Source organism: Jaculus jaculus, chromosome 1 (genome assembly GCF_020740685.1).
Source record: "Jaculus jaculus isolate mJacJac1 chromosome 1, mJacJac1.mat.Y.cur, whole genome shotgun sequence".
Taxonomy (NCBI): Eukaryota; Metazoa; Chordata; class Mammalia; order Rodentia; family Dipodidae; genus Jaculus; species Jaculus jaculus.
In genome coordinates this window covers 17,511,679-17,536,208 of record NC_059102.1, presented here as the reverse complement: position 1 = coordinate 17,536,208, position 24,530 = coordinate 17,511,679, and the positions used below count along the sequence as shown (strand labels likewise).

The window sequence follows — 24,530 nt, the reverse complement described above, 5'->3', positions numbered from 1 at the left end:
TCTAGCCACTGTAAACAAACTCTGGACACGTGCACCACCTTGTGCATCTGGCTTACATGGGTCCTGGGGAATCAAACTTGGGTCCTTTGGCTTTGTAGGCAAGCACCTTACCTGCTAAGCCATCTCGCCAGCCCCATGTTTTTATCTTCATGCAGATGCTGCTGCTGTGCTGCCTTTCATTGCTGCTGGGAGCAGTAGCGGGTAAGAAGAGATGTGCATGTGGAGATGTGGGCGAGCCACTGCACAGCCCTACACAGAAGGCTGTGACAGCTGGATTTGAGCCACCATGAGGACTTGGAGTAAATCTAGTGCTTGGAGTGGGGTTGTCATATAAAATTCCCAATGCCCACTTCGAATTGTTTTCACAAACAAACAAATGCGTAACACTCATTTTTTAAAAAAAAAGTTTTCTCAAACACGTCCTAATAAACATTTGAATTTGAATCTTAAACATTAATTTTTATATTCTGAGTTTGGAGTCAAGGAAAGGATTCTAATTCTGGCTTCTTCTACAACTCTATGTTCCTGGGCAAAAATCCTTCACCCTCAGAGCTTCAGGGACATCCCTCCCATGGGCTGGCTGTGAAGCTCAGGTAAGATAAGTAAATCATGCAGCCCAGCATGAGGCACACAGTAAGAGGTAGAGAAAGGGAGACCCCAGAAACAGCTCTTCACCGCTAACCAGGGCTTCATGCTGCTCAGAACCCTTCCTTTGAGGCATCCCCTCATGTTACCAGTGTGTGAGTCTCTAGTTGTGTTGCGTCATGGGTCTTTTCTCTGATTGCTTGTGAGCAATGTCTTCATCACAGGAATCCATAATGATCCTCAGACAGAGATTAGGCACCTCCATGCTCAGGCAATGTGGAAATATAAAATTAGTCTTGTGCAGGAATATTTCTTGCCTGTACTTCCCAAGTACAAAGTCAAATGAGTAGCTCCTAGGAGTTAAGGCCTTTTCACACACCCCGATAATAATGGGATAGTTCTCTGTGATTGGATACCAATGGCCAAGGGTAACAACTGGGTTGAGAAGCTGAAATGAATCCCTGCCTGGGGCTGAGCAGAGGGAGACATGAGGAGGGACGTGGTCCCATGAGGTAGAAGCGAGGAGCAGTAGCCACAGAGGCGTTGTCCCCCGAGGCTGCTTCGCAAGTGTGAGGATCGTTTACTCATAGTTTGGCCGACTGAGCATTAAAACAAGCATTGTGGTTGACCTAATGTCCTTGAAACACGTGTGGGTGATTTCAGGAAGAGAAGTGTGCTACGACAGACTGGGCTGCTTCACTGATGATGCCCCGTATGGAGGAACTGTGGAAAGACCCCTGAAAGTGCTCCCCTGGTCTCCAAGAGCGGTCAACACCCGCTTCCTCCTGTACACGAATGAGAACCCCAACAAGTACAAAGTAAGTGCACTCATGTAGCCTCAGCGCTCCCTCCCACCTCCTTGACGGAATGAGAACACACTCTGTCTAGCCCTGTTCTTGCTTCTCTAAGAGAATACGATAAATAGAAAATTATTTAAAAATCCATGTCCATTTAGTTCGTAGTTCTAGAGGCAGGGAACTCCAAGACCAAAGTTTCAGGCTTTCAATACACCTGGCGAGTGTTCGCATGTTGCACCATAATGCAGTGACAGGAATCATATGGCAAACTCTTCTTTTAAATTTATTTATTTATTTGAGAGAGAGAGAGAGGGAGAGAATGAGTGTGCTAAGGCCTTTAGTCACTGCAAACGAACTCCAGACACATGTGCCTCCTTGTGCATCTGGCTTACATAGGTCCTAGGGACTTGAACCCGGGTCCTTAGGCTTTGCCAGCAAATGCCATAATTGCTAAGCCATGTCTCCAGTCCCCATATGGTGAACTCTTAATGTCACTATAATGAGAACTAAATATGAATGTTGTTTGGAGGCTTTTCTTTTTCAAGGTAGGTTCTCACTCTAGCCCAGGCTGACCTGGAATTCACTGTGTTGTCTCGAACTCATGGAGCTCTTCCTACCTCTGCCTCCAAGTGCTGGGATTTAAGGTGTGCACCACTAAACCCAGCTTAATACCGTAAGTATTAAAAGGAATATTCAAACTGTAGCAGAAAATGGGTATTAAAATCTTCTGAGGAAAATGAATCAGATTGTGAAATTTGCATCTCTGTAGACTTTCAGGAAAAGTGTTGTACTATGGAACTTGTTTACTAAGGGTCTATTAATTTCATAATACTTTCATTTTCGTTTCATGGCATCCTTAGTAAACATTCTAAACACGAGGATGCTACAATTTGATGGCCCTGGAAATGCACGTGCTAAAGTTTAGTTGCCAATTATAGTATTAAAGGAGGCTATCAGAAGGTGATTAGTGGGTTAGGAAGATTACCCAGTGGTTAAAGACGCCTGCTTGCAAACTCTACTGGCCCAGGTTTGATTCCCCAGTTCCCACATAAAGCCAGAAGCACAATATGGAGCATGTGTCTACAGTGGCAAGAGGTCCTGCCATGCCCATACTTAAGCTCCAGCTCTCTCTCTTTTTCATATATATATATATATATATATATATATATATATATATATAATTTATATATATATAAATTATATATAATAATATATAATATATATTATATATAATTATAACATATAATATAATAATTATGAATATTTATTATATATTATATATAATTATTATATATTATTTTTATTTTCTTATTTTTTATTTTTTATTACTATATATAATATTATATATATTATATATAATTATAATATATATATTATATATAATTATATATAATATATTTATATATAAATATATATAAATTATATATATAATATATATTATATATATATATATATATATATATTAATGCAGTCATCATGGGGGTGGATGCCTGATAAAAGAAAGGTGACCTCATGTGCTCACTTGTCCACCCAAATTCCAATATGGGAAGACAACACCAAGCCCATGTCACAGCCCATCCCCTTATAGATTATATACCTATGAGCCAAATCAACTTCTATTATCACAAATTACTCAATCTGGAGTATACTGTTGTAGCAGAAGAAAATGAACCAGCAGGGAAATGCATATATGTACATGTATATATACAATATACATGTGCATATATGTACATGTATATTGAAGTCTCACAATGTTGCACAAGCATATGTAGTTTTCCATTACTACTCACACACATGTCCACATATATCAGAGTAAGTATGTAAATAAACAGTCCATATATACATCTTTATACATATATGCACACACACACACACACACACACACACATGTCAAGCCTTCCATTATGTGCAGACAAGATCTTCACTACCATCAATGCTACAATGTTATAGCAGACAAGTTGAACAGCCACAGATTGTTTTGATGACTAAAAGGTAACCACTTGAGGGAGACTGGGCAGCTTTGCTGCAATGTGAGTATCCTCTCTTACCAGGATCCCAAATCCTGATCTTCACTGTTGACTCTCGACTTCCAACACATATAACTGATTCTAGAGGTTACTAAAGGAAACCTGACCCGGCACCCTTTCCTCTTCCAAACAGCAAATCACTGCAGATGCATCAAGTATCAGGAACTCTAACTTCAAAACAAACAGAAAAACCCATTTTGTTATCCATGGCTTCACAGACAGTGGAGAAGACCCCTGGCTGTCCAATATCTGCAAGGTAAGACCTGGTTCTGCCCTAAGGGAGGACACCGGTCCCAGCGGAGACCAGTACTTCCACACTGTCCTGCAGAGTCCTCTGAGTCCTGTTAATCCTGGAGCTTCCAGGAGAGGAGGAGGAGATGGTGTTGTGGACAGAGGCCCTGTGATAGAACAATGAGGTTGGCAGGCACTTGGTGGCTCCAGGCGGCGTTATTCAATGACTAATGCAGAGTTGTTTGAAGAGTTTAGCAATAGAAGTTTCTAGGCAAGTACATTCCAGTGGTCTATAACCTCTAGTTTCCATGTGAAAAGCTGAGCCCTCATTCACTCATCTAACTCTTTTTCCTCCAAGTTTCACTGAGTACTCAGATGTCCCCCGGTTGCAATGTCGAGGAACATCACACCTTGAGGGCTTTCACTTCTCGCTCATGTTGCTTCTGCGGGAGGAATTCTGTCTTCTGTAATTTGCCTTTGGATCTGTAACCAAGGATAATGAAGATTTAAAAGTCAAAAAAAATTCAGAAAGAATAATTTTTCTAGTGATGTCTAGTGCTTGAGGATCATTGTTATTATTTGTGTATTGATTTTTTTCCCTGAAAAATCTGAGGCTACTATAGCACAAGGCTGTAGTCATTTTTCCAGGAAGTGATGAGGAAACAGTCTGTTGGTTTCTGGGTCATCTCTGCTTCAGGCCAAAGGCGATCCAAAGCAGTTCTAGAGAACTTGGTGATCCTGAGTACAGGTGGAAGCCCTGAGTTCCCCCACTGCCCAGGCTCAGAAAGATCAGGACAACACAGCAAGCCTTCCCATGTGCAGCACCTCTGAGGAGCACTGCAGGGGAGAGGGGGGTGACAGATTGCTAGTCAGCAGTGGGACAGAGCACATAGGAGACAGACTCTTTAGAGCTAGGTGTGGGACTTATTTCTAAAATCCCCAAAGCAGAGGAGTTTGACTTGGCTTTGGAAGCAGTGTTTTGATAGAGAAATAAGTGGATTAAGTTGGATAGCTGTAGGTCCCAGATTCAAATCCTGACTCTATCCTTTGTTTATATAGCACTAGTCAGTAAGTCCCCTGCTTTTTAAAATAAAAGACCTGGGAGATGATTTCTACAATTGTTTCATTATTCTAAAGTCAGTTTGGGGAAAGCTGGAGATTGTATAAATACCCACTCAAAAAAAATTAGTTTTGGGGCTGGAGAGATGGCTTAGTGGTTAAACGCTTGCCTGTGAAGCCTAAGGACCCCGGTTCGAGGCTCGGTTCCCCAGGTCCCACGTTAGCCAGATGCACAAGGGGGCGCACGCGTCTGGAGTTCGTTTGCAGAGGCTGGAAGCCCTGGCGCGCCCATTCTCTCTCTCTCCCTCTATCTGTCTTTCCCTCTGTGTCTGTCGCTCTCAAATAAATAAATAAATAAAATTAAAAAAAAAAGATGTCAGTTTTTAAAAAAAAAAAATGAGATTTGGAAAAACTGCCTTTCATGAAACCATAATTGATCCTACTGCACAGTTTCCAGCAGATACCTGACAGACCGTGTGTTAGTGTGAAATAGCTTCAGTGACGTACAATACAACATGCCTTCCCAAAACATGTTGGACTCTCAGTGGGGAAAAGCTCTCTCCTTTCCCTCCAGTACGTCCTCATTTCTAAGGAGACCTAACATAGTCATTCATACAGATGAGGTGGGGTACATTTAGGGTGCTATAGCCGTAGACTAGTCATTCACTCAGTAAATATTCATTGAGCACCCACTGTGTGCCAGAAAATGTCCTAGATACTGAGAATTCACTGAAGGAGATAGGCAATGTCCTTGCTTGCTTTCTAGCAAGGATCGCTGTATTTGGATGGCATCTAGAATGTCCGAGTGAGACTGTTCACTATCTCCCATATTCCTCTCTGATTCACTTGTCTGTGCATCTATTGCAGTAGAAATCGCAAGAATCAATTCCCACGATGGCCACTCCTCTGTTCTAAAGTCGATGTTAAACTTAAGGAGGGATTTCATGGCCATTATGGACTGTTTTGATAAACCCCATAGCTTTGAGGCTAAAAGTGACATTATATTGGGCAGGTCAGGGAGAGAATTTATCCAGTCTTCAACTGTGTTAGCTAGTACTGAATAAAGGTCCTGAAATATTTGCATACTGACTGTGCTTTCCCCCATCAGAACATGTTCCAGGTGGAGAGCGCGAACTGCATCTGTGTGGACTGGAAAGGCGGCTCCCGCACCACGTACACCCAGGCCACTCAGAACGTCCAAGTTGTAGGAGCAGAAATTGCCTATTTGGTTAAGACCCTTCAGGTAAGTACTTCTGGGTTACTTAAAAACACTCACTCACTCTCTAGCTTCTCTTTCCCAAAAGAAACCTATACATATGATCATTTTAATTTAGATATAGTTTTATCTGATGCATAAAATTGCATGTGTTTATCGATGGATGTTATGTGATGTTTCAGTACAGGTATACACTCTGCTGTATTCAAGTCAAGGTTAAATATATGCATCTCATTAAACATTATTTTTAAGGTGAAACAACCCATTATATTTCTAGCTTTTTGAAGTTTATAACACATTTCGTAACCTATGCTCACCACACTGTGCCGTGGCACACCAGAGCTTCTTATAAATACCTATTACTGGATACTCCTTCATCAGCAGCTTTATGTTTCTCCCTCCTTTCACTCAACCCAGCTTCTAGGCACCACAATTCTACCCTCAATTTCTATGAGATCCACCTCTTTGTTTTTCATGTGAGTGAGTTCACACAGTGCTTATTTTTCTGTGCCTGATGTATTTCATTTAACAATGACTCTGATATATATATATGTATTATATATATGTATTAAATATATGTATATATATAATAACATATATATATGTTATTGTCTAAAGATGTATTACCCACGTTATCACAAAAATGTCATCTTTATTTTTAAAATATATTTTATTTATTTATTTGAGAGAAAGAGAAAGGGTGCACCAGGGCCTCCAGCTACTGCGAACGAACTCCAGACACATGCGCCCCTATGTGGGTCCTGGGGAATCGAACCAGGATCCTTTGGCTTTACAGGCAAACACCTTAACCGCTAAGCCATCTCTCCAGCCCCCAGAATGTCATCTTTTTATAAGCACATAACATTCCATGTATATGTGCCATGGCTTCTTCATGCATCAGGTGATGGGCACTTGTGCTGTTTCCACAACTGGGCTACTATGTGAAGGGAGCGGCATGAACGTAGGAGTGCAGGTGTCTCTACATCACGTTGGCTTGGTTGTTGTCGCAGACTGAGTGCTAGGCTTGCTGGGTCACATGGCAGCTCTGTTCCATTCCTGAGGACTCCCTGTGGCATTTGCCACAATGGCTATACGACGTACATTCCTGCCAACAGTGAGAGCGTTTTCTTTTCTCTACATTCTTGGCGCCCTTTTGTACCCTTTGCCTCTTTGCAACTAGTTGTTCTTTGTTTGTTTGATTTTAATTATTTGTTTATTTGACAGAGAGAGAGTGTGTGTGAGAGAGAGAGAAAGAGGCACATAGAAAGAGAGGATGAGAACACCAGGGCTCTAGTCACTGCAAATGAACTCCAGACGCAGGTCCCACTCTGTGCATCTGGCTTTACATGGGTACTGGGAAATTGAACCCTGGTCATTAGGCTTTTCAGGGAAGTGCTGCTTTAACAACTGAGCCATACCCCAGTCCCTGAAAGTAGCAATTCTTGTTGGCATGCTGTGACACCTCACTGTGGATTTGATTAGCATTTCCCTGATGATTAGTGATATCATGCAAGTTTTTCATATACCAGCTGGCCATTTGTATGTCTTTTTAGAAATCTCTATTTGGCTCATTTCTTATTTTTAAAAGCATACTGTTTATTTTTGTAGTATTGAGCTACTTGACTTTTTTTTTTTTCTTTTAAGAAAGGTAGGGTCTCACTCTGCAGTCCCAGGTTAGCCTCAAATTCATAGCAATCTTTCTACCTCTGTCCCCCAGGTACTGGGATTAAAGGTGTGCACCATCACCTCCAGCTGTAAGAGCTTTTGATAAGTCATGAATAGTATACTGTCACTTGTACAGTTTGTAAATATTTTCCTTGCCCTGTAGGTTGCCTTTTCACCCTGTTCTGTTCCCTTTGCTGTGCGAAAGCTTTCGAGTTGGAAACAACCCCATTTGTTACTCTTCACTTTGATCACTGTGCTATTGGGGGCTTTGTCCAAGAACAAGCAAACAACAACAACAAAAAAATCCTGACTCATTCCAGGACTCTTTCAAAGCAAGTGAGACCACTGAATCCTCTACTGAGACATAGCCTTCCACTTTGTTGGAAAAAAAAAAAAAAAAAAAAAAAACATGAGTTACTCTGTATTTTTGGTTTATCTATAAGCCTATTTTAAGTCCAGAAACTTTCTTTTGTGTTTATCAAAGTGAACTTATTCAAGAAGCAACGTGTAGCAGCTCTCTACAGTATGTAATCAATATTTGTCTTAGTTTTATTAGTTATTAGACATGACAATGTTGATCTTGAGTTTAAATGGCTTACTTTCAAGAGAAGCACAAAGATGTCAAGCTAATCTTATCAAGTAACAGAAAACAGAATATTCAACTTGAATCTGCTTACTTAAGTGCTTAAGCTCAAATGTTCTGCTTCATCGTCTCTGGGTAAAAACTTTTGTTCTTTTCTGATTTTCTCTGTTACAATACAATAGAGACCAACTTTTACCAGTTTAAAAGTCTATGCTCATTTCAATTTTTTTCATTACAGTTTTTTAAAATTACATGAAAATCAATTTCTTTGAATGGACAGTATGTCTTCTTAAAATTCCAGTTTGGGAAAGGTTCCCCTGTACCTACCTTGAGTTCTGTAATAGTTAAAAACATTTTAGCGTTGTGTGGTGGTACACACCTTTAATCCCAGCACTTGGGAGCCTGAGATAGGAGGATCTCCATGAGTTTGAAGGCACCCCAAGACTACATAATGAATTCCAGGTCTCCAAAATATTTAAATATTTATGTCAAAGAGGCATGTTCTGGGGTGAAAGGGCCTGTTTGTTTATTCATTTTATTTTTTATTATTTAGTTCTTTTGAAACTTTATTTACAGAGTGTTTCACATAGTCAACTTGGTAGCTTTTCAGAATTTTGGATAAAGGTTAAGAAATGCACAGGCAAAGGGGAGAAGGCATAATGGAAAAGAACAATTTTTTTTAAGGTAGGGTTTTAGCCTAGCCCATGCTGACCTGAAACTCATTCTGTAATCCCAAACTGGACTCAGACTCATAGGGATCCTCCTACCCCTGCTTCACAAGTACTGGGATCAAAGGCATGCACTATCATGCCCAGCTTAGAAAATAATAAATTTTAGTGCACAATCTCACATCTAAGGGGATTAGTTTGTTAGTGCTAAAACAGATCAATTCAACTACTTGGTTATATTTCCCTTATAGGATGGAGTTGCATGTGTGCTGTTATTTTTTTTTTCATTTTTATTATTTATTTGAGAGCAACAGACAGAGAAAGAGGCAGAGAGAGAGAGAGAGAGAGAGAGAGAGAGAGAGAATGGGCACTCCAGGGCCTCCAGCTACTGCAAACGAACTCCAGACGCATGTGCCTCCTTGTGCGTCCAGCTAACATGGGTCCTGGGGAATCGAGCCTCCAACCAGGGTCCTTAGGCTTCACAGGCAAGCGCTTAACTGCTAAGCCACCTCTCCAGCCCAGTGTGCTCTAATTTTTATAGGTGTCCTTGTGGTATAAATATAAAGATGACAAGTAAGTATAGTTTCCATGGAAACAAAAGAAAAATAAAGAATAATGTTGCAAGTATATTGTAACATTATTAGTCTTTATTTATTTATATATAGCCAGATAATAATTGTTTTTAGATGCTGGGTTCAAAATATCTTTAGTCAAAGCAAGGACAGATAGTGACAATATGACAGACTCTCTGGATTTCTTTTTTGTTTGTTTTTCCAAGTTGGGTCTCATCTAGCCCAGGCTGACCTGGAATTCACTATGTAGTCTCAGGGTGGCCTCAAACTCATGGTGATCTTCTTACTTCTGCTTCCTAAGTGCTGGGAATAAAAATGTGTGTGTCACCACGCCCAGCTAATCTTCTGGGTTTCTTGATTAAATATCATTTGACTCCCGCTTACAAACTTTCAGGAAAAGCACATTGATGTTTTAGCTATTCCAACTCAGGAAGGCAGGAAAAATTAGAAATGTCAGGCTGGAGAATAGCAACTAGGTATTGGAACAAATTAAGACAATTCGGATTTAGTCCAGTTTATTTTTGAATAATAAAATCTCAAAAACAATGAGCTAGAATCTAATAACCTGTTCACTATGGGATTTTTACCTGGGAAATGATTTTTCTCCCTCCAGCCCCCTTGTGTTTATCAAAAACAATCACAGTAAGGAAGGTTTGTTTGCAAAACAAGTTCAGTCTCATTACACGTGACCTGATTATTTAATAAGTGTGCTGAAAAAAGTGGTTGACTCTTAGTTTGGCTTTATTGGAATTTTTTGCTAGGGAATCTCACATTGGACATTTGAAAGCCTCTTGAGGTCTGGAGAGATGGTTCAGTGGTTTAGGCAATTGCCTGCAAAGCCAAAGGACCCAGATTTGATTCCCCAGGGCTCATATAAGCCAGATGCACAAGGTGGCACATATGTCTGAAGTTTGTTTCCAGTGGCTAGCGACACTTTCTTGGTCAGGCACTATGTATAGAGACCACGGAGAGATATTTCAGCAAAAATTCTTAGCTTTTCATGGCCAGATTCTGTCAGGCTCCCAGGATCCCAGCTATGGGCTCTAGAATGTGTAAAGTGTCCCAGGACCTCCTGACTGGCTTGCCAAAAAGTGCGGTGCTTATTTGTGATCCTGAGCTTGACTGAGGAGCAAGAATAACATAAAACAGATTAACAAGAGAAATCAGAGAGTTTTAAAAATAATTTTTAAGTGTGAATAGGGATACTTTTAAGAGGTTTGAGGACCAAAGGAAGAAGACAAAGTAGAAAGCTTCTATCACACACACACACACATGCACACACAAAATTAAGAGGCTACAGATAGATAGGGGTGTAAGGCTCGTGGTAGACAAGAGGTAGTTCAGATAGCCACCAATGCCATTGCTTTATAAGTGTCCATGGTTCAAAAAATATTTCTGGGCTGGAGAGATGGCTTAGCAGTTAAGGTGCTTGCCTGTGAAGCCTGAGCACCATGTTCAATTCCCCAGATCCCACATAAGCCAGACACACAAGGTGACCTATGCACAAGGAAGGTCATGCATGCACACAAGGTGGTGCGTGCATCTGGAGGCTCTGGCCAGCCAGTTTTTTTGTTCTCTCTTTCTCTCTCATAAAAAATATTTATGTCAATGAAAATTACTTGGGATGACCTAGTCTCATTTCCCTTCCCTTTCAAACAGTCTGGATTTGGATACTCACCCTCTGAGGTCCATCTCATTGGTCACAGCCTGGGTTCCCATATTGCTGGTGAGGCTGGAAAGAGAATGAATGGGGCCATCGGCCGAATCACAGGTTGGTCACAACAGCAAAAGCTACCAGATTAGACCTCATGTATCCTCTGTGGGGTCCAAAAGGAACCATGAGAGGGAAACTGCTACAGTGTGCTTTTAATTTGGTCACATTTTCTGAGTAGGGTGATGTGATCAGAAATCAGGCTTGATGAATGTGTAATTGACAAGGACCTTTGTTCTAAAGTATAAATATTTTAAAATATATATATATAGTTCACGTGCCTAAAGTGAGAATCAAGAACCTCTAAAGACATTACTCATTTATCTCCACCATGCTCAGATATTCACAAAAGATTCGTGACTAGAACAGATGCTGTAAATATCAGAGGAAACAGAATTTAACTTACAGCCGAAATGTGTGGTACTGTTTTTTGCTCACCAGTGACTGTCCACATGCCAGTCTCAGAGCTGGGAGGGAGGGCACAGCTGGTCAGGCTGCCCTGCACGGCTAGTTCTAGGGTGGGCACTGATAATGAGATTTCAGATGCCATTTAGCCAACCTTGGGCTCACTGCATAAACCAGTGGGACCCATGTTACATGCCGGGGTCACCTTATGAGGAATATGAGGCATGACTGCTTCCAGAAATGACCACTTACCTCCTTAGTCTTCCAGCTTTTTCTGCTGACCTGGCAATTCTCTTCTTTATATTTTGGAAAACTTGGTTGCATTTGGACTGAGGCAAACATCTGTGCTTTCTGATCACTTACTGAAAAGTTCTTCCAGAGCATTCTTTCTCATCGCTCACCCAGGTGCTCTATCATGCCAGCCCCTTGGGAGCTTATAAGCTAGGGAGAACACTTTCTGCTTAAACATCTTTGTAGGCCAGTGTCTCCCTGGGGCAGCCTCTTTTCTGTTGCTAGTGACCACGACTCTCCCAGGGTCTAAGCTTTTCTAAGTAGAGGCAAATTCTAAGGTTTGGGAAACATTCACTTTTAAGCAAACAGCCAAATAAAAGCAAAGAAGTTGTGTTTCTCTTCTGTGTATATCTTAGGATTCTGGTCAATACTCACAGTCAGGTAAATGATGAAGAGAGAACATATTTAACAAAACATCTTCTTCACTTCAGGGCTGGACCCAGCTGAACCTTATTTTCAGAACACACCTGAAGTGATCCGACTGGACCCCAGTGATGCCCAATTTGTGGATGTAATTCACACTGACTCTGCCCCCATGATCCCTAACATGGGTGAGTTCTCCAACTTGTCCTCCTAGAGGATGCTGAATATATACATTAGACTCATCTCGAGTCTATATACTAATTTAAACTTTCCCTTGTATTTTTTTTAACTCTTCAGGATTAGGAATGAGCCAAACTGTGGGTCATCTAGATTTCTTTCCAAATGGAGGAAAAGAAATGCCTGGATGTCAGAAGAATTCTCTCTCTCAGATTGTTGACATCGATGGAATTTGGTCAGGTAGAACCATTATGCTTACAAAGATTTTCAATGGGGAAAGTTTGAATTTTGTGTTGATAAGCTTATTAATGCTTCAGAATTATACAGGTTTCATATTTTATATAATAAATTACTTTACTCTTAAGTACATCCCTAAGATACAGTTTCCCATTGTGACAAATGGGCAGAGACTTTGAGAAATAAATTGTATCTACAGTCGACTTTTCAAGAGCCTAATTTGGGGAATACATGACTAAGTTGTACTTATATCTACGTGGATCAATCTCAAGTTATTTTTCCACTTTACCTAACAGCAGCACTAACTATTATGATCTTAAACAGTGCTTAACATCTGATTGCATCTCATCATAAGCATACCCCATGAATGATTTTATGCTGTGAGCTCTGAGTTCACGCTGACTACAGAAATGTCTTCACAACCTCTTCATCTTCATCATAATGGTCTCTTAGAATCATAAGCTCTGTCGCTGATGGACAATCATGTCTGATCTCACAGGAACCCGTGACTTTGTGGCCTGTAACCACTTGAGAAGCTACAAGTACTATGCTGATAGCATTGTCAACCCCACTGGTTTTGCTGGGTTCTCATGTGCCTCTTACAATGATTTCACTGCAGTAAGTAATCACATTTCAATGAAAGATTGGTGTTGTGCTGTGTGCATTTCAGATTCTATCCCATCAACTATAGTAATATATCATAGCAATTGGGCATTAGAGGACTTCAGACATGTCTTGGGTCAGTATTGTCACTTTTCCCTATAGCTGGCAAATGCTTAACTTTGTTTTAGAAATAACCCCAAACAACCAAAAAGGAACTAGTCTCTAGACACCCATGTGTGTCTATAGGGCACTGGTGAGCATGGAAAGTTTTCCCTAACTTCTGCACTTTTAAATTATGGCATTATGGAAGTGTAAACATTTCTGTGGATTCTCACAGCAGTCAGTACTTCCGTGAGTTTTCACCTCTTTTGATAATTTCTTGCTATCTACGTTGAATTCTTATATGTGCTCTTGAATATGAGATACCTACTTGTTTGTTGTTTTTATTGAAAATGACTTTTCTTCTCACTCTAATTTCTTTAAATCAATACTTCTAACCTCTGACACGTAATTAAAAATTTTTTAAAAGCTGAGTGTGATGGCCCATGTCTTAAATCCCAACATCAGTAGGCAGAGGTAGGAGGAACACTGTGAGTTCAAGGTCAGCCAGAGACTTCATAGTGAATTCCAGGCTAGCCTGGGCTAGAGCAATACCCTACCTCCAAAATCCAAAAAAAAAAAAAAAAAAAAATTTTTAAAAAGCAGATAAGTACATCTTAGTGGCAGTTATAATTACTGAGAAAACATGCCCTAGTTATTAAAAGAAGGCTGAAATTTCACCATTAAATAATTGAATGACTGTTAGCTTTCACCATTAAATAATTGACTGATTGAACAAAACACTTCACCTCTCTAAGGCATTTCTTCATCTGTATATAAATAATCATGGCAGACTCAAGGTACTTGAAAGTGCTAATGAGATGGTTCATGTTATTTATGTACACTAGAGCAAAAATGTTGATAATTATCATTCGGTAAATGTTGGTGTTTATGGGAATAGTGGAGCATATTTTATTCACAGTATAAATGCACTAAGAAAATATAATGAGGAGCTGGCGAGATTGCTTGGTGGTTAAGGCACTTGCCTGTGAAGCCAAAAGATACAGGTTTGATTCCCCAGTACCCGCTTAAGCCAGATGCACAAGGTGGCACATGGAATTGGTTTTCAGTGGCTGGAGGCCCTGGTATGCCCATTCGCATGCTCTCGCTCAATAAATAAAAATATTAAAAAAGAATATATAGTAAAGGAAATACTTAGGCTTTATCTAGATAAAGCAAAGTCAAGCCATTAACATGAATAATCCTTTTGCATAGTGGTTAACATTTTTGGTTTTGGTGTGCATGTGTATGTAGTATTATGGTGTGTATATGTGTGGTGCAAAAGTGTGTGACTGTGGTATGTGTTGTGTGCATATGTATGGTATAAAACTGTGGGTATAGTATGTGTGGTGTCTACATGTACGACGTAAGCATGTGTGTGTGGTGTGCATGTGTATGGTGTACGCATGTGTGGGGCAAGCAGGTGGAGGCTGAGGAGGATGTTGGGTGTCTTCCTCTATCATTTATCTGCATGTTTTCTTGAAACTAGTCTCCTGGAGCTGCCATTTTCAGTCAGACTGGCTGACCAGCGAGCCCCAGTGATTCTGTCTACACGACCCCTCAGACTGTGTTGCAAGCACGCATGGCCCCACCTGGTTTTTTCACATGGGTGCTGGAATCAAACTCAGGCCCTCTCAGATCATGCTCTTACTGAAAGCACCCTTACTCACTGAGCCATCTCCCCAGCCCCACTCAGCACTTTCATAAAAGTGGGTTTGTCTTGTAGATATCTCTACCTCTGGATTCCTTCCTCGGCTTCTCTTCAAGAAGCTGGTACTGGGCCAGACCCCCTGGGGGCTGGCTGGCCAGTGGGTGTGGCACAAAGAGAATGACTAGGGGTTCATCCGCACACGGTCTCTTGACTTCTTTAGGCTGTGACCCATATGACTGTCTGTCTTACTGATGGCATACTTCTGGCAGATTATTTGTTAAGGAAAAGGGGTGTGTTGAATTGCAAGTTGAGCACATGTCCCAGTAGAAATCAGAATGTGACATATGGATTACCAGTTACTACTTTTTCAAGAATTAGGACTGGAGGAAAAAAGCACTTCTTTCTACAGCTCATTGGTCCTCCACAGACCTTCTTAGGCCACATTATAGGTCTAGGGAAAACCTTAGGATGTTCTTCTGAGCACCTAACTGTCTTTTAGCATGTCCCCAAGTCCACGGCATGTGTACCCAACACCAGAAGAAGTCTGGGCCATAAAACAGAGTCACTACTGTCACTTTCAGCACTGGCCGCTTCATGGTGGTTCAGTGTCCCTTAGTGTCCTTGCTGCATAATGACTGCGAGGCTCTCCCATTGATTCAGAAACCTGTCACATCTTTCCTACCACGGAGCCTTCCTCTCCAGAGTGGGAACTGGAATTCCTGTCCTCCCTACTTTGTTCTGTCTCTGTGTCTCTTTTAACATAACCCAGTGGCCCAGGAGGAGAGGCCATTTTCCTGGATCTGTCTTCTTGAGATGCCAGCCGCCCTCCGCCCCCTGCATATGCCTGAATGATCAACTAGATGGTTTTCCCTCCACATTGGGAGAGTTCTGCATGTGAGTGTGCAGTCCTCCACATGCTGAGGGAACTGAGAAAAGCCCGACTTTTGTCTCTGCTGCCTTCTGGATCTGTATCAGAAGTGGACTACCACTTCTGGTTCTTACTCCTGTCCTAAAATAAATTCTAGTCCTGGGGATGCAGCTCCTGCCTAGCATGCTCTAGATCATTAGTTCCATGCCAGAGGTCTTACGTGATATTTTTACACATGAATAAATAAATGTATTTTAGCAATCCTATAGGAAGATGAATTTGGGGGCAAATAAGGCAACTAGAGAAGCAAAAGAGAAATGATAAGTGCATGTGTATAATGCTTCCATTGTATTACTGAAGAGAGGAATTGCTGAGTTATCCTTATGAATAATAATATACATTACTAACTTTTGCTGAAACACCGTTAAAAGTCCTTTTGCCATCAGAACAGAATTAGCTTTAGAATATTTCAATTGCAGCACCAAGTAGCGAAAGATTGTGTACTATTGACAAAGAATGTCCTCTTCCACCATTTGTTTTCACCAGAACAAGTGCTTCCCCTGTGCAAGTGGAGGGTGCCCACAGATGGGTCATTACGCTGACAGGTTTCCTGGGAAAACAAATGGAGTCGGCCGGAAATTTTATCTGAACACCGGCGATGCCAGTAATTTTTCTCGTAAGTTTCTATTTTATATACCTTAAATTCTAAGTACTAAATATTCTCTCACATTCACGGATAATGCGTGCAATTCCATGCAAAGGTTTTGAATACTTGCCCCCAGTATAGAAAGAGCTCAGTGCTGCCCAAGGTATTGTACTATGAGTTAGCAGAACAGTGTGTGGAGCCTGGGCTTCTGATGAAACAACGGTAAATCTGTGCACATTTGATTCTGGTGCCGAATTCAGCAGGCTTCCTCTGCCCCATCCTCTTTATATTTAATCAAAAGTTTCACTGAGCTTCATTTTGCAAGCAGAAAGTAATCTTTAAGAGGTAACAGGGGTGGTTGGAATGAAAAGGGTTTGACAGAGGCCAGAGGTATTCAGCACTGAAGGTTCCAAGGGGGTGGAGAGCTCAGAGTGAATTGTTAGGTTACTGAGTCAAAAATAAGACATATTCCTTAGCTTTTTCTCTGAAAAACCACCGAGACAATTTTTAAAAGATTCTACACAGCCTTCAGTCAGCAGCAGCTATGTCTCGGGTACCCTAAACAGGGAGTGTCTAAAAAGACTATTTAATTAACATACTCAACAGCATCATGTGCAAATTTCCCAAATCTTTGCTGTTGTTGGATCCAGATTAATTTGGTTTCCTTGTGTCTTCTCTACAATCGACATTAATTTGGTTTCCTTGTGTCTTCTCTACAATTGACATTTTGTGACAATTTTCCCCTTGAAGGTTGGAGGTACCAGGTATCTGTTACACTGTCTGGACAGAGGGTTACAGGACATGTGCTGGTTTCTTTGTTCGGAAACAGAGGAAACTCTAAGCAGTATGAAATTTTCAAGTGAGTGATAAATTATTCTGAACTTCTTAAGTGTTATAATAATACATCATGAGTATGTTTTTTTAAACCAGAGGTACTGTCACATATAACAGAATACATTTTTTTTCCACACTTACATCTTAACACATTTCAGAATTCGGTTTTTAAGTGTTTTCTCTTTTTGCCTGAGAAAACTTCTAATGTTTGCTTTTGATGCCTAACATCTGAGATATAAACAGTGGGTCATTATTTTCCCTGGAAAAAGCTGGGGAAAGATGTGATCTAATGCTGCCAACATAAACTACACAGAATGAGAATTGTGACAAAACAGTCCATTTTTGAAAGTTAAAGATGACCTTAAAGTGATGTGGCTCATGGATGGAAAAAGCTGTCCCTTTATGTCCATCTACATGTGCACTTAACACACTACAGTTACAAGTGCTCTATCAGTCAACCTAAGAAGCATCCAAGTTGGTTCAAAAGATACATATGTGTGTGTGTGTATGTATGTATGTATGTATATATATATATATATATATATATATATATATGTATATATATATATATATATATGAGTTGTTCATATATGTATATTTGTACATATTTTTGTTAACATCTAAACTATATCTATAGGGGCTCCCTCCAATCTGGAAAGACTCAAATCAATGACATTGATTCTGACGTGGATGTTGGAGATCTGCAAAAGGTTAAATTTATTTGGTACAACAATGTGATCAACCCAACCCTACCCAAAGTGGGAGCATCCCGCATCACAGTGAAAAGGAATGATGGAAGAGTGTAAGTACCCGAGGGACCCAAGGGGTCAAGCAGTGTTTATAATTCTGTGGTCACTAAAATTCATAACTGCTTCTAGGATTTTAGGAATACAACTTTGATAAGTTCTAGATAAGGATGCTTCCTTTAACAGATAATTTTTTGTTATATGTGTATTACTATTGTGTGCATCTTCCACAAACTTCATGGACTTACCAAACTACCAGTTAGGTTGTCACAAGCTCATTTAACTTATCAAGGAGCAGAAATGGGCTGCTCTGTGTCACTTGCCTTCCTAGTAAAGACAAAAGTTCAAAACACAATCCTTTCTTCTAAGACTGGAATGCTGCTCAGTCAACGATGTTAATTTAACCAAAAGAACTACCATTGAAAAGATGAAGAGACTACAATCAAGAGGCCAGGGTCAGAGCTTTTTTTTTTTTTTTTTTTTTTTTTATTTGAGAGTGACAGACCGAGAGAAAGACAGATAGAGGGAGAGAGAGAGAATGGGCGCGCCAGGACTTCCAGCCTCTGCAAACGAACTCCAGACGCGTGCGCCCCCTTGTGCATCTGGCTAACGTGGGACCTGGGGAACCGAGCCTCCAACCGGGGTCCTTAGGCTTCACAGGCAAGCGCTTAACCGCTAAGCCATCTCTCCAGCCCAAGAGCTTTTTTATTTTATTATTATTTTACTTTTTGGTTTTTTGAGGTAGGCTGTTCACTCTAGCTCAGGCTCACTTGGAATTCACTGTGTAGTCTCAGGGTGGCCCGGAACTCACCGCGATCCTCCTACCTCTGCCTCCTGAGGGCTGGGATTAAAGGCGTGCGCCACCACGCCCAGCAGAGTTAGAGCTTGTATGCTCTGCCAAACTTGGATGCAAAAAGTGCTGTTTCTTGTCATCAAATGCCATATCATCTTCATCAAAGCCCAGCGAGCAGACCTGGGTCAGAGATGCCACAGTTCCACCTGAAACAGCCCGAGGCTCTGAGTAAATACTTGGGGCAACAGTTCTCAACACACTGAGCTTCGAACAACAAAGGACAGGGAGCCTGAGAAAAGGCAGACGGGGGGAACCTTAAATGTTCCCCAAATGTTCCCTTAAATGTTCTCGGCCTCAGGCAGAGGTCAGCAGGCTAAGGGTGATGGAGCAGGGCACATCTAAAGGCCAGAGAGCCATGGCTGCTAGATTTCATTCACACCTATCAGAGACGGGAGGGGGCTACAGAGAGAGACAGTAGAGTTCTGGGAAACCCCTGGAACTTTCCACACCATCCTGATGAACGCGCCTGTGTACCCTGGTCAGGGAACTAGTCACTTGCATGAATTAGAGGATACCCAGTACTCTCCAGGGGAGAGACGGCAATCTGTCTCCACCAAGAGGACTGCCAAAGCCGGGCACTGGCATTGGCTTTGAGTAGGCTGGATATTCAGGAAGGTCTTGTTTTATGGTATGAAGTGAATTGGCTAGACTCGGGAAGACTTGAAATGGTTAAACTTTTTGCAAACAGCCTAACTGCATCCTAAAGTGAACTTAAATAATATTTCTAGAGTTATGAAGTTACGTAGCCATGAACAAGTAAACAGCCACAATTTAAATCAAAGATGACCAAGCTATTACAAAGGAGCCATATAATAGCATTTAAAATTAAGAGAATAGTCAACCAATTGATGCCTAACCAGAAATGCCACAAATGTTCGGAGAACACACAAGAACGTTGAAGAAGCCACCAAACATGTACCTTATTTCTTTTTAATTTTTATTTATTGCTATTATTATTATTTTGGTTTTTCAAGGTAGGGTCTCACTGTAGCCCAGGTTGTGTTGGAATTCATTCTGTTTTCTCAGGGTGGCTTCAAACTAACAGCAGTCCTCTTACCTCTGCCTTCTGAGTGCTGGGGTTAAATTGTGCCTCCACATCTGGCCTCTTTTTAAATATTTTATTTATTTGTAAGCAGAGAGAGATAGAGAGAAGAGAGACAGAGAGAAAGAATGGGTGTGCCAGGGCCCCAGCTTCTGCAAACAAACTCCAGATGCATGTGCCATTTTGTGCATTTGGTTTTGTGTGGGTACTGGAGAATCGAACCTGGTCATCAGGCTCTGCAGGCAAGTGCCTTAACCACTGAATGATCTCTCCATTCTCCTATATGGTTGCTTTAAAAGGTCAGAATAAGCACGCATATACAGAAAAAGATCCAATTTAAACTTCTACACATTTAAAAAATATAGTGTCTTATGTGCAAAACAAAATGAATTAGATTAACAGTAGTTTAAAAGTTGCATAAGAGATTCATGAAGACAGGAGGTGTAAACAATAAAATACAGGTAGCGAAAACAGTTTTGGAAGTGCAAACAATATCAGTGGCCTGTGGAAAACAATACAAAAGGGCTAAGAGCTTGTTTGTCTATATATATTTTTATTTATTTGAGAGTAAGGAAGAGGCAGAGAGAGAGAGAGAGAGAGAAAGACTGAGAATGAATGGGCATGCCAGGGCCTCCAGCACTGCAAATGAACTCTAGATATATGTGCCACCTTGTGCATCTGGCTTACGTGGGTCCTGGGGAATTGAACCGAGGTCCTTTGGCTTTGCAGGCAAATGTCTTAACTGCTAAACCATCTCTTCAGCCCCTCCTTTTTTCTTTTCTTTTTTTTCGAGGTACAGTCTCACTCTAGCCCAGGCTGACCTGGAATTCACTATGTAGTCTCAGGATGGCCTCGAACTCACGGTGATCCCCCTACCTCTGCCTCCTGAGTGCTGGGATTAAAGGCGTGTGCCACCATGGCCAGCTGAAGGGCTTGTTTTGAAGACCCAATAGGCAGGAGGGATAGAAAAAAAAATATATTTCAACAAATAATGTCTCCACAATTATCAAAGTTGTTGAAAAACTATGACACAACAGATCCAGAGAATAATAGCAACATGCATGCAAATCAAATTACTGGAACCTCTTGTAAAGAGAGCAAACTTTACAAGCAGCCAGATGGAAAAGACACACTCCACAGAAAAGCAGAGACGAGACCATGACTGTTGTCTCATCAGAAGCAACAGGCTGAAAATTCTGACAGGAAATACCCCTTCGCCTAGGATTTAGACACACACAAATATTCAGACACAGGGAAATTAATCCAGTAGAAAAGGATCATGAGCACAAAAAATAGTGATTACAGTGAAAATGCAAATGACTTAAAAATATTTGATTCTGAAGAATAACTGGTTGTTCAGAAATAATGGGGCTTACTATAAAGTGACAGCGACATAAAGGGCAGAAAAAGAGAAACAGAAATATATTGTTAAATGGTCCTATGCCATAGGTGAATTGGCATAGTATCATTTGGAGATATAACATAATAAGTTAAAAATATGCATTTTCAACTCTAAAGCAATCATTATAATAACAACAACAATAAAATAATAATAATAATAATAATAATAATAATAATAATAAACTATAGTCACCAAATCAGCAAAGGAAGCCTGAAGGAACAAAAATAATCTATAGTATTGTATAAAATGGGTAAAGGTAAAGATTGTTGGGGAAATATTAAAGCAAATAGTAAATGAAAATGAAACAACCCCTTTGGATACTGGGTTGGCAATTTCTTTAAAAGTGAACATGAACCTGCTACTATTTAACCCACACTATTTCAGCATCAGTGTGTTTTATTCATGTGTTCACTTTTGGTGTTTTCATATACCACAGTCAACCTTGATTTAAGAATATGAAATGGAAAATTCCAGATGGAAACAACTCATGTGTTTTTAATTGCACACTCTTCTGAATAGCATAACGAAATCTCACACCATCTTACCACATTCCTCCTGAGACACAAATTATCTTTCTGTTCCACGTGTTCATGTTACACACACTACCCACTCATTAGTCACTGGGTAGAGGTCTCAGTGATCAGACTAAGTGTTGACACATCACAACAGTTGGGCTCAAATCTTTATGATTTTACTTAATGACCCAAAGCTACAGAGTAGTGTTGGTGGCAATTTTATTACAGCACATCATTCTAATCATTTTATTGTGTTGTTAATGTCTTACTATCAATAAATTATAAAGTGAAACCTTATCAAAATTAACCACAAATAAGTTAAAACAGTGCATATATAGTTCAGTACTAGGTACCATGTTAGGTCATGCAACCAATGTAGGAGACTACTGTATTTACCAAAGAAAAAAGAAAGCATGTATTTATACAAAGATATAATTACAGGCATTCATAATAGCTTTTATTATAACAGCTAAGAATGAGCATGTATTACTTATTTCTCATTACAGTGAACACATATTCTACCAGAAACAACTTAAAGAAGAAAAGGGTTACAGTTTCAAGGGGAAGCTTCATGGCAGAAAGGCACATGCCTCCAGGGTCAGGAAGCAGAGGTCAAACAGGAAGTGGGATGAGCTATAAAACTTCAAGGCCCACCCCTAAGTGATCGACTTCCTCCAGGAAGGCTGCACCTCCCAAGGGTTCCACAACCTTCCTAAACAGTGACACAGCTGGAGGCCAAGCAGATATTAGTACGGGGAGAGAGGAAGTGGTAGGGAAGAGAAATTATTAAGAGTCAGAAAGGAAACGTAGGCGTCATAGATAACTTCTATTACCTTAATTTTGCTGATGATTTTGGAAGAGTGGGAAAAGGGAGAGAGGGAGCAAGAAAGAGAGATGCTTATGAAATTTATTAATTTTTCTTACCACATAGGACTCTGTTACACAACAGGTTAAAATTTTAAGTCATCATATAAAGTAGTGGGTTTCCTTATGATACTTACTTTTTGATTTTTGAAGGTAGGGTTTCATTCTAGCCCAGGCTGACCTAAAATTCATTCTGTAGTCTCAGGCTGGTGTCAAACTCATGGTGATCCTCCTACCTCTGCTTCCCAAGTGCTAGGATTAAAAGCATGCACTACCATACCCAGCCTTTTATGACACATTCATACAGACTTCAATATACTTTTTTCTTAGTCATGCCCGCTCCCTCCTTACCTTCCCTCCTCTTGCCTGTCACTCTACCTGGTCCTCTTCCTTCCCCTAAAGAGTCATCCCTCCCGCCTTTGTTTATATACATTCCATTAGAGAAACAATAACTTAACACACGCACAGCTTATTCTGTGGCAACTCATAGTGAACAGAGCCATCATGATAAATGTTCACCTTAGAAGGTCATTTATATTATTATTCCAAGCCTACAAATAATTACATAGCAGGTTTGAGGCTAGAATTTATAGGAAGGAAGCTTGAGTGCAGAAAGTTCTTCATTGATACCAAGTAGGTGCAGCGCTTGTATCAGTTCACTTATAGATTTCATATGCCTTTTGTGTCTGTGTCCTTCATTGATATTAGTTCTTAACCTTTACCTTGACGTTTATAAAGTTGCATCCATCAGACCATAGGGAAGGAAATAATGATGAAAAGGGGGGTGGGAAACATGTTTTCTGAGCACTTTTTAAGGGCCAAACACTTTACATAATGATAATGTATTGTATCAGAGAAAATTAAGTCCAAAGCTTCCTGAGTATTGATTGATATAAGGAGAAATATTCGTCATTTCAAATTCAGTTTTGGAATTAAAGTACGAATGGTGAGCTAGCACCAGGATCTTGGGACCTCTGTGACAGGCTCTGTCTTGTGCCACTGTTGACTGTACTCTTATTCAGTTGCGTTGGTGACATGTGCCAAGGGTTCAGTAACTGCTTTAAGGACTAAACAAAAAAAGCCCTTGGGTTGGAGAGATGGCTCAGAGGCTAAGACGCTTGCTTGCAATGCCCAACAACCCAGGCTCATTTCCCCAGTACCCACCTAAAGCCAGATGCACAAAGTGGCGCATACATCTGGAGTTCATTTGCAGTGGCTAGAGGCCCTGGTGCACCCATTCTCTCCCTCTCCCTCCCTCTCTCTCTCCCTCTCTACTTGCAAGTAAATAATTGTTTTTTTTTTTAATAAAAACTCTTCCTGTCCTTGGGGCGTCCCCTGACTGCTTCTCTGCTATTTGTGCAACTTAAAATGAACTTGGAAAGACTTCAGGTCTTCCTCCATGATGGGAGCCTTAGACACAGAAAGTACGCCTTAATCAGATCCAGCAGGGGGTGGGGGTGGCAGTGGATCTCGTTGTGTGCCAGAAAGAGGTGACCTCTTTGCCTTTTCCCTCCACAGATTCAACTTCTGCAGTTCACAGACCGTGCGGGAGGATGTACTGCTCACACTTAACTCATGTTAGGAGCTGGTTGACCTGTGCCCTCTGGGTCTGGGTGCTAATAAAACCTGGTGGTGAAGCAATCCATCATGTCTTTGGTTCTCATTGCCTTTATGGCCAGTGAAACTTTTGTGAATGGTCAAAGTACAAAACCTACATTTGGTCTGACTGCTGTGCATTGTGTAATTTTTGAGCTTGGGAAGATCATTTTACATGACACTGTCATCACTGTTAATAGTACTGAAGCCATTCTGATCACTGA

General features: G+C 40.7%; 1 protein-coding gene across 2 annotated transcripts; it reads left to right on the top strand.

The window, feature by feature from the left end:
- Positions 1-155: 155 nt before the first annotated feature.
- LOC101603304 (pancreatic triacylglycerol lipase) lies at positions 156-24,292 on the top strand. Of its 2 annotated transcripts, XM_045136854.1 has the most exons (13): positions 156-201; positions 1,249-1,403; positions 2,128-2,130; positions 3,543-3,665; positions 5,808-5,942; positions 11,063-11,174; positions 12,242-12,361; positions 12,471-12,590; positions 13,087-13,205; positions 16,355-16,484; positions 17,205-17,313; positions 17,926-18,090; positions 24,229-24,292. In XM_045136854.1, the coding sequence occupies exons 1-13, from the start codon at positions 156-158 to the stop codon at positions 24,290-24,292; spliced, it is 1,401 nt and encodes a 466-aa protein (XP_044992789.1). The 2 variants fall into 2 exon arrangements, with proteins under 2 accessions (XP_044992789.1, XP_004659364.1); XM_004659307.1 differs by lacking the exon at positions 2,128-2,130.
- Positions 24,293-24,530: the final 238 nt, after the last annotated feature.